General features: G+C 50.1%; 1 protein-coding gene across 1 annotated transcript; it reads right to left on the minus strand.

Annotated features, from left to right (window-relative positions):
* Positions 1 to 2,154: 2,154 nt before the first annotated feature.
* Positions 2,155 to 14,729, minus strand: LOC128587955 (cholesterol side-chain cleavage enzyme, mitochondrial). Its single transcript, XM_053594487.1, has 9 exons — positions 14,428 to 14,729; positions 10,749 to 10,904; positions 8,084 to 8,283; positions 6,894 to 7,097; positions 5,857 to 6,017; positions 3,943 to 4,109; positions 3,593 to 3,671; positions 2,945 to 3,142; positions 2,155 to 2,475 (listed from the first exon to the last, which is right to left on the minus strand). The coding sequence occupies exons 1-9, from the start codon at positions 14,694 to 14,696 to the stop codon at positions 2,344 to 2,346; spliced, it is 1,566 nt and encodes a 521-aa protein (XP_053450462.1). The 5' UTR covers positions 14,697 to 14,729; the 3' UTR covers positions 2,155 to 2,343.
* Between the last annotated feature and the right edge of the window lie 240 nt (positions 14,730 to 14,969).

The following is a 14,969-nucleotide window of genomic DNA, read 5'->3' on the forward strand; positions in this document are numbered from 1 at the left end:
TTGCAAACTCATGGAGCCCTGGGGACTCTTGGAGAAATTAAGTGTGGTCTGCTGTGATAAAATGTGTTTAGAAATCTTTGAGAAGTCATGGCCCACTGGGTTCTGGATCCTCTGAGGCATGGCTTGCCAGGCATGCGCCCTTGAAGAGGTCACCCCCCAAGAATGGGAACCATACTCACACACCTTGCTTTGCATACCACAGAATGCCCCCACCCATTCCAAGGACCTCAAGCGGCCCTCGAAGCTGGAGCCCTTGCTGTCCAGCTCAGACACTAAGCTAAACAAGCCTGTGAGCTCCCAGGTAACTTCTAAGTCTCAGCAGGCCTGAGCGCTACGGCAGGCCTCCTTCTCCATGTGCTGGACAGTCTCATCCTCACCAACTAAAAATGACTTTATTAAATGCTGTAGCTCCATGAGTATGTGCCTCTTTTCTGGGCCAGCTTCCTCCTCCCAGACCCCACTTGACGTGCACAGCCACACAGCCCTGCCTGTGCCAGGAGTTAGCATCTTTGGAGAGCCAGAGGCCACAATAGACTCAGGAGAGTGAAGAGAAGACTGCTTCCCAAGCAGGGGCCAGGGAAACAAGCAGCTTCTAGACCTCCAGAAAGAAAGAGGCCACCACCAGAGGCCATTTCTGTTGGGAGATAAGAGGGAGGCTAGGACTTTCCATTTCCCCCAAAACATCTATTATGTCTGAAGTCCCTCTGTTACTAAAAATAGGGTCTCACTCTACTGTTCAGGCTGGAGTGCAGGGGCATGATCATACTCACTGCAGCCTCAAACTCCTGGGCTCAACCAATCCTCCTGCCTCAACCTCCCAAAGTGCTGGGATTACAGACAGGAGCCACCACCACACCTAGCCTGAAGTCCCTTCTTTCAAATTTGATTTATCTGTCTCTTGAGAAGGAAAAGACTTGGCACCTTCTAGTGGCAATAATTACAAATCAGGGTGAGATGTTCTGTTAACCATGATGGGCTGAGTTGGCAATTGCTACGTCCAAACGTAGCCAGGGACAGGAGAGCAGCTTGGACCAGGGAAAGGATATTCCCACCGAGAGTCAGGAGGCCTGGATTGTAGCTGCAAGTGTGCTTGTATGACCTCAGGTGGCCCAAGCAATCTCTCTGGACTTTACTTTCCCCATCTGTCCCATGCAGAATTTGACCTCTTTTATAGTAAGGATCTAATATTTGTGAGTTAAGGTGACTCAAACCCAGAGGAGACAAAGGAAACAGGAAGGAGAAAGACAACAGGGAAGGAAGGTTATGTGGTGGGGGAAGAAGGCTCCTTACTTGGAGCCAGAACCTGTGGACCTGTAGGAGATGCCAAGCCCGCCAGCCCACTATCCAAGCTGGGCTAGCTCCCCTGTCTGCCTGCAAAACTTAGACTTAGCTAGCCAAGGGTCAGGAAGAGTCAGGAAATGTGGAACTCACAGGGAGTTAAGGGAGCTGAAATTGAGACCAGTGTTTCACAGTCCAAATAATGCTGTCCCTGCCTACTGCCCAGGACCTGGACAAGGGGCACGTTCCCCTGGAGCAAGAAGATGAGGCCTGGGACAAGACCAGAGGAAAGTCAGGGGGAGTAAAGGAAGCATGCTGGCCTCTCGTCCCCAGGGTCAGTTACTTCCCACCAGCTCCTAGGTGACATGGTGTCACCTCTCCCATAGTCCTCAGCCCTAGACATCCCCAAAACTCTGTCTGGACCTTGGCAGGAAGTCCTCATGACTCCACAGGCAACTCCCACCCAGAGTTCAGCCAAGCAGAGCCCTCAGTGAGCCTCATCCCTTGCCAGGTGGGCCCACCCAGGAAGGCAGGACTGGCCCACCCCTCTCAGGCCACCCAGGCCTCTTTGCAGAACCCACAATTTCCTTCATCCCTTTGATGGATGCTTCCACAACTCCTAGCATCATGGCAGTAATACCCCCCTCACCTCACCCCCTGCCCCAGGGAGCCCCAAGGCTGATCCTGCTGGCTCCTGAGCTACTGTGGGTAGGTGGGTCATAGCAGAGATGCCCTCAAGTATGGCTTCCTTGGATCCCCAAGCATGCCTCAGATCCCATGGTTGACCAAGAGTCAGGGAGCATCCCCATGGGACTGAGGAACCAACCCCTTAGGAGTCTGATGGAAGTGAAAACATTACATTGCTCAGCCATTTATTGCCTTCATGGGGTGGGTGAAGAGGAGCAGGTCAGCTGGGCTGGGGCAGGTGACCACTGAGAACCCAATGCACCTGTTCAGTGGCTGGGCAGATGGTGCAGGGCTGGGGACAGAGGACTGAAGATGCAGGAACCCCATGGGGCCCTCCCCCCAGCCTTCCTCCCACATGACTCTGGCCATCCTCTCTGATCACGCCTGGCTTGGGTCCTGGGTGAAGGGCCGGAAGGTGAAGATGATGGGGTTATCAGGCATCAGGATGAGGTTGAACGTGGTGCCCACATCACTGAGATTTTGGACTTCAATTCTAAAGTTCTCCAGCATCTGAGAAAGAAAGGTGGTGGGCTTGGGGCAGGCCAGGGCAGAGGAGAATCTGTCTTCCTGGGCCAGGCTCCTTCACCTGTAGGCTGCGCCCATTGGATGTGATTTGAGGAGCTCCTAGGGGCTTAACACTGGCTCCTCATTAACCCTGCTCAGTGCCTGAAAATGCACCATTAGTGCTTTGTTCTCTTAGATTTAGGCAGTAACCTTAAGTAGTCTACAACCCCCACTAGCCTGACCCATCACCATGGTAGGGAATGGATTTTCAGGGGACATCAGTGGGTATGAGTGGTTGAGCCCCACACAGGGCAGCAAGGAGTTGTGGGAAAGAACCAGGGCAAGTCATCATGGGCAGATGTGCCCCAGTCCTGCACTCCCTGGATCCTGGACAGAGATAAGAAGAGGAGGGATGGTGCCTTCCTTAGGGCCAGGGCCAGCCCGGGGTGCCCAGACGCCCCTGAGTTTGACTCACATGGATAAGGAAGGTGGTCATCTCAACCTCGGCGATCCGCCTGCCCAGACACTGCCGCACACCCCACCCAAAGCCCAGGTTCCGGAAGTGGGTGATGTTCTTATCTTTGCTCAGCCAACGGGTTGGGTCAAAGTTCTCTGGGTTGTGGAAGAATTTGGGTTCTCGGCCCAAGGCGTAGTTAGACACCTGCACCAAGGTCTGGGGCAAAGTAATCAGAGGTCTGAGTAGGCCCCACCAGCCCACAGCCCCGAGCACAACACCCAGATTCCCTAGACCCCTAACCCATTCCCCAGTGTGGCCACCCAGTTATCCAAGACAGGACATTTTGTCCTCCCTGAGCCTTATCCACTGAACGGGGATAGATGGCTGAAGACACAGGCCGGAATGACCCAAAGGACTGTTCTGCCCTTCCCTCGACCTTAGGGGCCCCCTGAGACTCAGGCAGACCTACCTGCTAACCCTGGGCTCCAGCACCATTCCAAAAGTCACACCCACCATGCCCACCCCCTCTGCCCTTCATTCAAACTTGGACTACTGCTGATGTGAGCTCTACCATGACCCCTGCACCACTTTCAATCTGTAACTGCAGGCTGCCCCCAGCTCGCTCTTTCTGACTGGCACCTCCTGCAGCCCCCTTGCTGTACATACCTTGGCGGGAATCATGTAATCTTGAAGAACCAAGTCGTTTGCAATATACCTCTGAAGGGTCACCGAGATGGGGTGGAGTCTGCAGGAGAAGGGCACTTAGAAGCTGATGGCCCTGAAGTCTGGACACAGCCCCTTCGTCCCCCAATTCCACACCAGCGTCAGCCCCAGATTCAGCAGCCCAGGGGACTCTTATTTCCTCCTCCCTATTCCCAGCGGTCTCCTCCAGGCTTCTCACTTCCTGCTTCCAATCTCCTCCACCAGCCCACCCTTACGCCAATCCTTTCCCCATGCACCAGCCTGGCCCTGCCCCATGGTTGGAGTTGGGGGGATAGGGGTGCATGTGGGCTTGCCTCAGTGTCTCTTTTATGCTGGCTTTGAGGAGTGGGACCAACTGCAGCATCTGGACCAGGTCTCCCTGTGCCTGGCGCCGGGCAGCCAGGACCTCGGCCCGCAGCATATTCTGCACCTTGAGGTTGCGTCCCATCTCGTACAAGTGCCACTGCAGGGTTATCGATGTCTGGTAGGGAGTGTGAGGGTGCAGAAGACCAGAAGGGGCTGTCACTCTGGGGCACCTTGAGGTCCGTGATACACACTAAATTTTCATTTCCAAGAACCTCTCTCCCCACAACCTTCATCCCAACCTCCAGGACCACCATGCAAAAGTGAAGCACAATCCAAAAGGCAAGTGTTCAAGATTTCCTTGCCACCCAGGCAAGAATGTCTGGAGAAGCAAGTGTCCCTGCCTCCATCTCTTGTGTTGTCAAAACTTGCCCATCTCCCCAGCCAATGCCTTCTTCAAAGAATTCCAGAGGCCTTTAGAGGCCAAACCTTTTCCTTCTGTACTGATTGCACTCTGGAATGACTGCCATTACTTTTGACATACTTTTTAAACAATAGACTCTCCCCAAACATTAGCATTTGTTTAGCAATATAGCTTAAAGATTCAGAGACAAGAAAGCCAGACCAGCCAGATCTGTTTTGTATCAGTGTTTCAATCAGAGATTGTGACCATTAGCCCTTTCCTAGAGGGCCCAGATTCCTCAGTGATAACAAACTAAGCCCATGTGAGACTCCAGCCTGGAGCAGCCCTCCCTCCTGCGGCTAGGATATGAGTTGTTGGCACCATGTCTTACCAAGGGCCATATTTTGTCCAAGAGGCTTAGACACACTCCTCCCGCCTCCCAGCAGAAACAGCAGTGAAAAAACGTCACTCAGGCCCTTCCCAGCTTAAAATCTTCCTGGCTTCCAGAGCCTCCAGATGAAGAGTGGAGGCTCAGGCCTATCCCACAGAGCCCCTTGACACCCACCTGTTGTTCATCCACCTCCCATCCCACCTCTCCCCAACTGCCCATCTGTCCTCACTGTGTGGAGCCACACACAGCTCTGGAACCCAAAGTCTGCCCCAGAAGTTCCTCTTCCCGGAATGCCCTTCCCCACCCAGGAAGCGAGTGTATGCTCCTTCTCCAAGACTCCAACCAAACGTGTGCGATTGTCTTGGTACCTCCAGGCCTGCCACAGAGGAGGCAGCTGGAAGGTACTTGTTTAATAAGGTAGTTAACTAAGTTACTAGCTCTGTGACCTCAAACAAGTTACTTAACCTCTCTGTGCCCTAGTTCCCCCATCTTAAGAGGGAGATAATAGCAACATATTCCATGGTGTTGTTTGTGAGTATTAAATGAGATAATAAATGTGAAAAGCTTAGGACTCTGCCTGCCAAAGTCTGTGCATAATAAATATGACCACACGATAATAGCTTCTTTGGTGAGGGACTTTTGGCTCTCTCTTTGACATACCTGACAATGAACTATGTATAAAATATGCTCAAAATCTCCATGTGCAGCCTCCCACAGTGATGGAAACTTCTCCATCAGAGTGTGATGTAGGGATAATAGCTGGGAAAGGAAGGTGCTAAACCAGGGGCCTTGACATGTGCGCCTTCTCATCCTGAAATGCTACTCCTTCTCGCCTCCTGGCAACTAACTTCAAGACACAAGTTGAAGTTTAACCCTCCACAGGGCTTCCTCCCTGACTTGGCTGGTGTATGCCCATCATGGCAGCTCCACAACGGCGTGGTGATTCACACCACTGCCTCCCCGTTACTGAATCGTGTCCACCCCCACAACATTCACAGTCCTAACCCCTAGTACCTCTGAGAGATAGTAGGAGACAGAACATTTAAAGACATAATTAAGGTAAAATAACAAGGCAGCCAGGTAGGGAAGGGGCATACAGACACAGGAGGGCACAAGATGTGGCCACCTCACCGTGTCCACACCTCCTGCCAGCATCTCAGTAATGTTGGCCTTGATGTCCTCAAAGGGCAGCGTGCTGTTTCCCAGGAGTCGGTAGAGGATGCCAGGGTAACTGTTGCTGAGGTCTCTTTTTTTTCTCACGTCCCAGTAGAAGTTCTGGGTGTACTTGTCAGCTGTGGTATAGGAGAAAAGAAAAAGAATGAAGTCCCCTGTAGATGGGGGACTTTCCTATCCAGGTTTTCAATGAATTCCTGGGGTATGTAACAATATCTCCCTTTTACAGAGAGGCAATCTCTTGCCCAAGATCACATGGGCATAAGGGGCCTCCACCATACCCCACCCATCCTTCTCCAACCCATCTTCCCACCCAAGTCCTAGCCCCCAGCTCACCCCATCCCCATCACCCAGCACAGCCCTGATTCAGACACTGGCTCTCCACCCTCTGGGCATCATGAGCTCCCTTAAAGCTCTGGTCCTCAATCCCTGGGCATTGGACCAGTACCAGTCCGTGGCCTGTTAAGAACTGGGCCACACAGCAGGAGGTGAGTGGCAGATGAGCAAGTGAAGCTTCCTCTGTATTTACAGTGGCTCCCATCACCTGCATTCACCACCTCCTGTCAGATGAGTATAGAGTCACGTAGGAGTGAGAACCCTACTATAAATTGTGCATGGGACGGATGCACACTCCTTATGAGGATCTAATGCCCTCCACCCCCAGTCCATGGAAAAATTGTCTTCCAGGAGACCTGTCCTTGGTGCCAAAAATGCTGGGGACTGCTGCTTTAAAGAATTATCATGGACATCTCTGCTCTTCTTTCTTCAAAAAATTCTAATCATCCCCAGTAGTCAGCCTTCAGCCCACCATTGCCAGGACTTGCTGACACTAAGGCCCTCCTGACACCCATCCCTGACCACCAGAGGGTGGCTTTCCTGCTCAGCAAGTCAGTGCCCATTGCTATAGCTTGGGCCAAAGAGGCCCAGCCTGAGCAGACAGGCCTCTCCCAGCCCTCATGCTTGACTGCCCAGGACACAGCCAGGGGAGCCCTCACCTTTACTAAAAATCACATCCCATGCATCCGTGTGGTCCCTCCAGGTCTTGGTCCTAAACAGACGGAACAGTTCTGGGGGGATGTTGAGCATGGGGACGCTGGTGTGGAACATCTTGTACACAGCGTCAATGAACCGCTGGGCCTCGGGGTCCACAATCTCCTCCAGCATCCCCAGGCGCTCCCCAAACATGACATTGGTGATGTCTGCAGGGGGAAGCAGAGGCTGAGGAGCCCCTTCTGATCCGGGTGTCCGAGAGTCTCAGCTCCCAGGGACTCCTCGCCTTCCCACCTGACCCCACACCACACAGGACCCCTCACCCCCACCCTCATCCTCCTTCAGGAAAGAAACTGAGGCCTGAGTCCCAAGGGCTCAGAATGCAGGTCTGAGGAAATCTGACTTCTGGCAACCTCTTAGGTACTTCAGAGGGGCATCCAGGAAGGGGTCCCTAGATGGGAAGCAGGGTCTCCAGCAGAGCCAGGAGAGGCCCAGATTGGGATGAAACTATTCTGCCCACCCTTCCACTGAGAGAGATTTCTCACTTATAATGACTAAATTGGTTAAATACTTCCTGAAAACAGGTCAGATGGGAGATTGAAGGACTTAAGTCCCAGGATAATTGGCCATCCAAGACCCAGTTTGGCTGGCCCTAAGAAGTCCCAACAACCTTGTGTTTCTCACCTACCAGGTAAGGAAATTAGTGCTGGTTTCATGTCCAGCTCTAGCCACCCTACATCTCTTGCAGCGACCACAGGCTCAGGGCCTTTGCACATGTCATTCCCTCTGTCTGTACTATCTGCCTTCTTTCCCTCACCTAGAAAACTCCTGCCTATTCTTCAAGGCCTAACTCAGATTAACCACCCAGCCCTCCTCTTCCCTACCAGACTTTGAAGGTCTACGTCCCCAGGGAAGAAGTCTTGCAGAATGAAGTGCTAAGCCAACCTCTGGGTTTTGAAGGAGAGTGGCAGTAGGGACTTATACTTTGAGGACCCTCCTCCCCCTGCAGGAGCGCCAGATGAGAAGAATGTACAGCTCCCTCCAGGCAGCTGACTGTGGAGGATGTGATCAACCACTCATCCCAGAAGCCAGTCTCAATGCTTCTGCAGGGACTGTGCTCGGTCTCAAGGTAAGAGAGTGAACGCTGGGTTCTCCCACCCCCAGACCAACTGCCAGCCAGATACAAGCCCCTTACTCTCAAACGCAAAGCGGAACAGGTCATCACTGATGTCCCCTGAGAACTTCTCAAAGCCCTGCTGCTTGATGCGCCTGTTCAGGACACGGACGAAATCCTGAGACACTGTATCCATCAGAGGCAGAAAGTTTTTGATGGTCTCTGGAGCCATCACCTCCTGGTTCAGGGCCACCCGGTCTCTCTTCCAGGCTTCTGACTTCCTGAGAAAACATGGGCCCTCAGGCCCTCATGGTCACAGACCCCAGGCCTGGGGGCTGACTTGGCTCTCCCAGGGGTTGAGCCACAGCTCAGAGCACCCAGCGCTCCTGTCAGGGCCCCTGCCTTCACCTCCTCCCTGCTCTGCCTGGCCTTGGAGAGGAGAAAGGAAGAAAGAGGGTGAAGGAGGAAAAGACCCCAACCTCCCTCTGCTGTTCCTGCTGCAAACCAGAAACTCACAATCTTGTACCCTCGGAGTAACTTTCGAGATCTCCGGTCTTTGCCTTGGCTGAAAGCACATCTTCCGCGCCACTTCCCCTTCCTCCTGGCTGAAGCTTACCTTTGCCACTGAAGGGCTCATATGGATCACCTTTTCTGACTCTTGCAGAGATGGAATTGACTGAGCTCTCCTCCCCCAATGAGTCCCATTATTCAATCGGTGGGAAACTTCAGGTGCCCAGCACTGGGTTAATCATAAATTTCCGTTCACAGCACACTTGAAAATTGATCCATGTGAAGCTCTCTTTGTCATTTGGGGAGTGTTTTTTGTTTTGTTGTTGTTGTTATAAACTTTTCACCTTCCATGAAAACTAAGGACTTACATTTGCCTACTTAGTCCTTCCATACCCTTAGTCCCTCTCTAAGGGGACTGCCGACCTGAATCCTTTGCTCTCTTTTGTGTATAATGTGGGGAAGAAATCCTCAGAACTCTGACAAATGTACAGCTGTTTGGGAGACAGGTAGCAAAAGAAAGCAGGCCAGAAACCACATTTTATGATTATGGCAACCCTCTTCCCACATTCCTGTAAATCCTCACGACCCTGACAAGGGTATAGCCATCCTGCGAGGACAGCTGGTGACAGAAAGCAGATCAGAGACCAAATGGCATGGGTACAGAAATTCCCTTCCCACCCTCCTGAAATGCTTCAAGGTCAGTGTTCCTGGGAAACATCAGAATCTCCTACCCTCATCCTGGCTGGCACTAGAGACACTGTCCTGGTTTAAGATTAGCACCTTTTGCAGAAGGCAGTAATTCTAAAATCAGTCTCAAATGTAGCTCCGTTCACTCTGCAGGAAAGATGACTTCCCTCACCTCTCATGACCCCCTCCCACATTTCAACTACACTAATAAAAATCCCTTGAAACTGTGTTAGAGGGGCTAACTTCTGGTCAGACTCCATTCTGCTCCTTTAATTGTTTAATTATTTAAGCCTGTCCTTCGTCCCCGGCTGGCCTCCACTCCTTGTGGATCCTGGCCCAGATTTTATCCCTAAACCTCTCATATATTTTTCTATGAACTGCATTTATTTCTAAGAGAGATTTTCTAAAAAGATGTACTTGTTTTCAACTTTTTTAAAAAGGCTGTCACATTGCTGCTTGGCCTTTTGGCTAAGATCAAGTTTAAAAAGGCTGTCATGCTTTGGGGAACAGTGCTACCTTAACTATGGAGCCAGAAAGCCTAGCTACCTTCCCAAGTCTCAGGCCTTCACTTGTTTTGCGGCCTTTATTCAGTCAACTTTGTCTAAGAATCATCTATATGGTAGTTGGTGTGGACCACTATTCATTCATTTGCATTCCTTTTGGGCATTTAGTGGTCTCCTGATTTTTGCTATTATGAACAGCACTACCACAGCAGGGGTCCTCAAACTTTTTAAATAGGGGGCCAGTTCACTATCCCTCAGACGGTTGGAGGCTGGATTATAGTTAAAAAAAAAAAAAAAACTATGAACAAATTCTTATGTACACTGCACATATTTTATTTTGAAGTAAAAAAACAAAACAGGAACAAATACAATCACACCGCCTCATGTGGCCCGTGGGCCATAGTTTGAGGACCCCTGTTAGTGCATGTCCCTCAAGGGGAACAGTCTTTGAAATATGTCCTAGAAATCAAAATTGCTGTGTCACAGGTACGTGAATATTCAATTTCAGGTAATTGAAGATAATATCCAACCAATTGAGATAATATCCAACCATTTCCAAAGTAGTGGTAGAGTTTACACTCCCACGGGCACTGGGTCCTGCAGTTGCCCCATAGCCTCAATACCACTTAGCATGATCACATTTCATATTTTTGAAACTAGAATCCACTACACTTAAATACACTGATTTGTCCCTGTTTCCCACTGCCCCTTCAGCTGTGTGGGACTCCTGGGAGGGTCACTGTCTCTCCAGCCCCTGTGCAAGGACTAGCCACAGTGGGTACCCAGTAAGGTGGGGCTCAATCGTGAACCAGTAAACAAGAACTCTTGAAAGGTCTTCAATTATTCATTAAGCTCTTCAGCCTGATCATTTCCCCAGAGGTGGCAGGGTAGTTCATCATCACCATCATTTTAAGGAGGCAAGAGTATAGCAGGGATTTGCCTAGTGGACTGCCAGGACATGCAGGACAAGCCTGGCCCCAGCCCCTCCCCTCTCCACAGATCCCCATCACCTCCCCCCAGTCCCTGGTAGATGGCCCAAGACTCACTTAAGCAGGACTCCCACTGGTCTCTGGTAATACTCATGATAGGCGACCCAGGGGGGGATGAGATACCGCTCTGGTCTGGGACCCTCAGACTTAAACAGAAGAGCCACATCCTCCGGGTCGATGATAAAAACTGATTCAATGGGGCCGAGCTTCTCCCTGGAGTGGTGAGGGAAAGAGGCTGATGGAAGAATCTGAAAAGGGCCATGGTCACAACTGCCTCAAGGTTCCATGATTTACTGACAGTGTGATGTGAGGCAAGGCCCTTAATCACTCTGAGTCTCTACTTCCTCTTCTATAAAATGGAGACAAATACAGTAGAACCTCTGTAACTTGACCACCAAGGGACTGTAACAAACTGGTCAACATAAGGACCTAGGCCTACGGTACCGATATGATATGTACATGTGGTACACGGTTGGTCTGTGAAAATTAGGTCAACTTAAGGAGAGGTGGCCAGTGTCAGGAGATGGTCAGCTACGGAGGCTCCACTGTATAGCGCCTGTCTCACAAGGCTGCTCGAGGACAGATGATATGAATAAATAGGTGTGAACTTTATTAAGAATGTTATAAGTGACGGCTTTATGATCACCACTTCCTGGGTCTACTCTTGCAGCAGCCCCAGCTTTGCACTCACCCACAGAGCTCAGAACCAAGGCACATATCCATGATACCACTGGAGTGACTCACTGGGACACGCTAGGGAGGCCATATCTGAAGCCAAAGCCCATGCAGGCTCTAGGAATGAAATCTGGGGAGTGGCCACCCTTCTCCCAGGAGTCAGATGGTGCCAACAATGCACACTTCCTCTCTGTAAAATAAAACTGTGACAAAACATCAAGCCCTGAGCACACAAACGGGCAGGGTGGGGGGCGGGGCACACAAAGCTCTCTGAAGACCGTCTCTATTAAAATGTATGAAGAGGTGGCCAGTGCCTGTGCCTCAGTGGGTAGGGTGCCGGCCCCATATACTGAGGGTGGCGGGTTCAAACCCGGCCCCTGCCAACAACAACAACAAAAAATATATAGCCGGGCGTTATGGCAGACGCCTGTAGTCCCAGATACCTGGGAGGCTGAGGCGAGAGAATCACTTAAGCCCAGGAGTTGGAGGTTGCTATGAGCTGTGACTCCATGGCACTCTACCAAGGGCAACAAAGTGAAACTCTGTCTCTAAAAAAAAAAAAAAAAAAAAAAACTGTACCTAGAGGCAATTAGGACACAGTCCTGCACAGAGGAAAGGTCATGTGATACCACGGGGAGAAGACGGCCATCTACACACCAGGGAGAAAGGCCTCAGGAGAAACCAACCCTGCCAACACCTTGATCTCTAACTTCTAGTTTCCAAAACTGTAAAATAGTAGTTTTTATTGTCTAAGCAAAAAAAAATATATATATATATGTATATATATATTTACTACAAAACAAAACAGAGAATTCTGCTTCTTGCTTGCTTCTGCCTTTTGCCTAAGAAAGTTAATCCAAGATGTATTTTAAGGGAAAATATCATTAAGACATACAGATACAAGCCAAGTATGCTTCAAGTTCTCTCTCTGACACGACTGCCTTTTTTGTTTTTTGTGTTGGTTTTTTTTTTTTTTTTTTGAGACAGAGTTTCACTATGTCTCCCTCAGTAGAGTGCTGTGGCGTCACAGCTCACAGCAACCTCAAACTCTTGGGCTTAAGCAATTCTCTTACCTCAGCCTCCCAAGTAGCTGGGGCTATAGGTGCCCACCACAACGTCCAGCTGTTTTTTGTTTTTGTTTTTGTTTGTTTTTTTAGTAGTTGCCATTGTTGTTTAGCAAGCCCAGGGTGGGTTCGAACCCGCCAGCCCTGGTGTATGTGGCCGGTGCCTTACCCACTGAGCTGTGGGCACCAAGCCTGACAGTGCTGCCTTAACTGCAGAGCCAAAAAGCCTAGCTACCTTCCCAAGTCTCAGGCCTTCACTTGTTCTGTGGCCTCCCAGAAAATCCCGTTTTTTTCCAGCCACCATGTGTCCTTACACTAGCCCCAGACCCCCACCCCAGCTCAGCCAAGTCCTTGAACTACTATTATTATTATCCATTCCACTTCTGGGACTCCAGCCCAAGGCAATGATCTGACACGGCAACACTGCCTGATGGATGGGGATATTTATCCCATCCCAGCATCAGAATAGACCTCTAAAAACTAGATAAAATTATCCAAACTATGGACTATTATGCTGCCTTTTAAATTATATTAGAGAAGAAAGGAAAGAAATCCCTGATACACTGTCCTGGAATGCCATAGAGCATATAGAATGTATTCATAATGGTGCTTAAATATTATCTAAGTTGAGATTGTAACCAACTTAAATTTCTCATGTATGCTTCTCTGTATTTTCCAAATAGCTTTTTTAAAAAGCAGAAACAAGCCTTTGTATTAGAAGAAAACCACACAAAAGTTTTCTGTTAAATTCCTCACATCTATTAAGAAATGTATCATTTTTAGGGTTAGAAGTCTCAGCACACCAACGCATAGAACTAGACTATTTTAGCTCTGGCCCTGGCTGTGCCCTCCTGAGCTGTGTGACATTGATAAGACCCTTCTGCTCACTGGGCCTCAGTTTTCCCACCTGTAAAATGAGGATAACACTAACTTCAAGGGCATCTTGCAAGATTCAGATAAAAGGGACTCAGAAACAAATAAAAAGGAGCTTTAAAATAAGGAGTTCCTAATGAGGACTAGGAAGTGGTGAGGGAGAGGGGAGGAAGCAGAGATAAAGGGGGCAGCAGCTTAGATCCCAACACAAACAAGCTGGCCCTTCCATCCTAACCCAACATGGCCCTTGTGTACCTCCCTCATGACCAGCCCATTAGAATTCTTTGAGTTGTAAAGACCCTTTCACTTAAAGTAAAATCTATTGTCCCTCCTGTGTCCCCTAGCAGCCCCAAACCACCATATACACCGCCTCCCATCCCTCTGTACTGGGCTCCAAGTAAAGGACCCAGATGTGGCTTGAAGGTTGCTCAAAAACTGTTAACATTATGGACCCAGCCAACCCATACTAATTTAACCCCATCCTTAAATTCCCTAGCAATTTTCACATTATTGCACTTCCTCATTGTTATTTACCATTAATCTAAGAATATCTCTTTTCAACAACATTCAATGTCAATAACTAGTAAGTAAGTGAACTGGTTTACTGGTTTATAGGCTCTTAGCATTAAGCCACTGTTAATGAATACAGGAAATACAGGAATATAGGAAAAGGTGGTCAAACTGATTTTTTCCAGGTCCTGGGGACTGGATATAGAAAAAGATGGTCAAATCGGTTTTCTAAGCAGGACAGGAATCTAGCTGGGTGACCTCTCTGAGCCTCAGTCTCCTCTTCGGACTGTGGAGCTAACAAACTTACCTTACAAGGCGTCCTGAGGATGGCGGACGCAGGGAGGCCTTAGCAGGGTTCATTCTCCTGCCACCCCCTCCCGCCATAAAGTTACAAGGGGAATGGGACCTGGGGAAGGTTGAAACCTCAGGCCTAGGAACTGGGAAGAATTTCCCTTCTACCGCCACCATTCCTAGCCCTGGAAGAAATAAAATCAGAAGGTGGAAAGGAGCCTGGAACTAGAAAACAGACCATCTGGAAACAGGGAAGCATGGCGGGGCTGCCTGGGCCCCTCCACATCCCTATGCCATCAGCCCTCTCCCTTGGCCAGGTTTACCTGAAAATGGGACCATATTTCTGGAAATTCCGGACGTGGTGATAGTGGAGTGTGTGCATGCCCTTGTCCCTCCAGAAACGGTACAGGTTTATCCAGCCATTGTCACCAGGAGAAGGGATCTCACTGAAGGGGCGAGGACTTCGGGTGGAGATGCTAGCTCCCTTGCCAGTGGGCACGCTGGGATTCCCGGGGCGCTGACAGGGGGCACTCAGGAAGGGCTGGCAGCCTTTAACAAGGATGGAGCGTAGGGGAAGCCCGTTGGCCAGCATGCTGTGCTCACGACTGGCGTGTACCTGCTCCTCAGCAGCAAGGCTTGACACTGGCCCTCAGCCCTAGGAGCAAGCTTATAACTGCCAGCTCAAGGCTAAGCCAGAAGCTGGACAAAGTTCAGCCTCCTTTCTCCTCCTGAGGGCTTCCCTCCTCCTCCAGGCTCCAGCCCACACACAGCCCCTCCCAGACTCAGAGTATGAAGTCTTAGTCTGGAATTTCTGCAGCCACAGAGGATCCCAAAGCAAAGGGAGACCTCTTAGTCTCTGTCCTCA

Source organism: Nycticebus coucang, chromosome 6, assembly GCF_027406575.1.
Source record: "Nycticebus coucang isolate mNycCou1 chromosome 6, mNycCou1.pri, whole genome shotgun sequence".
NCBI lineage: Eukaryota > Metazoa > Chordata > Mammalia > Primates > Lorisidae > Nycticebus > Nycticebus coucang.

What these genes read in the sequence shown, in the direction of transcription:
- LOC128587955 (XM_053594487.1), bottom strand. Translation starts at nt 14,696, where the DNA reads ATGCTGGCCAACGGGCTTCCCCTACGCTCCATCCTTGTTAAAGGCTGC. An exon ending in GGATGTGATTTTTAGTAAAG is followed by an intron (nt 6,018 to 6,893) that starts GTGAGGGCTCCC and finishes CCTATACCACAG; the next exon opens with CTGACAAGTACACCCAGAAC. An exon ending in TGACCACCTTCCTTATCCAT is followed by an intron (nt 2,476 to 2,944) that starts GTGAGTCAAACT and finishes TTTCTTTCTCAG; the next exon opens with ATGCTGGAGAACTTTAGAAT.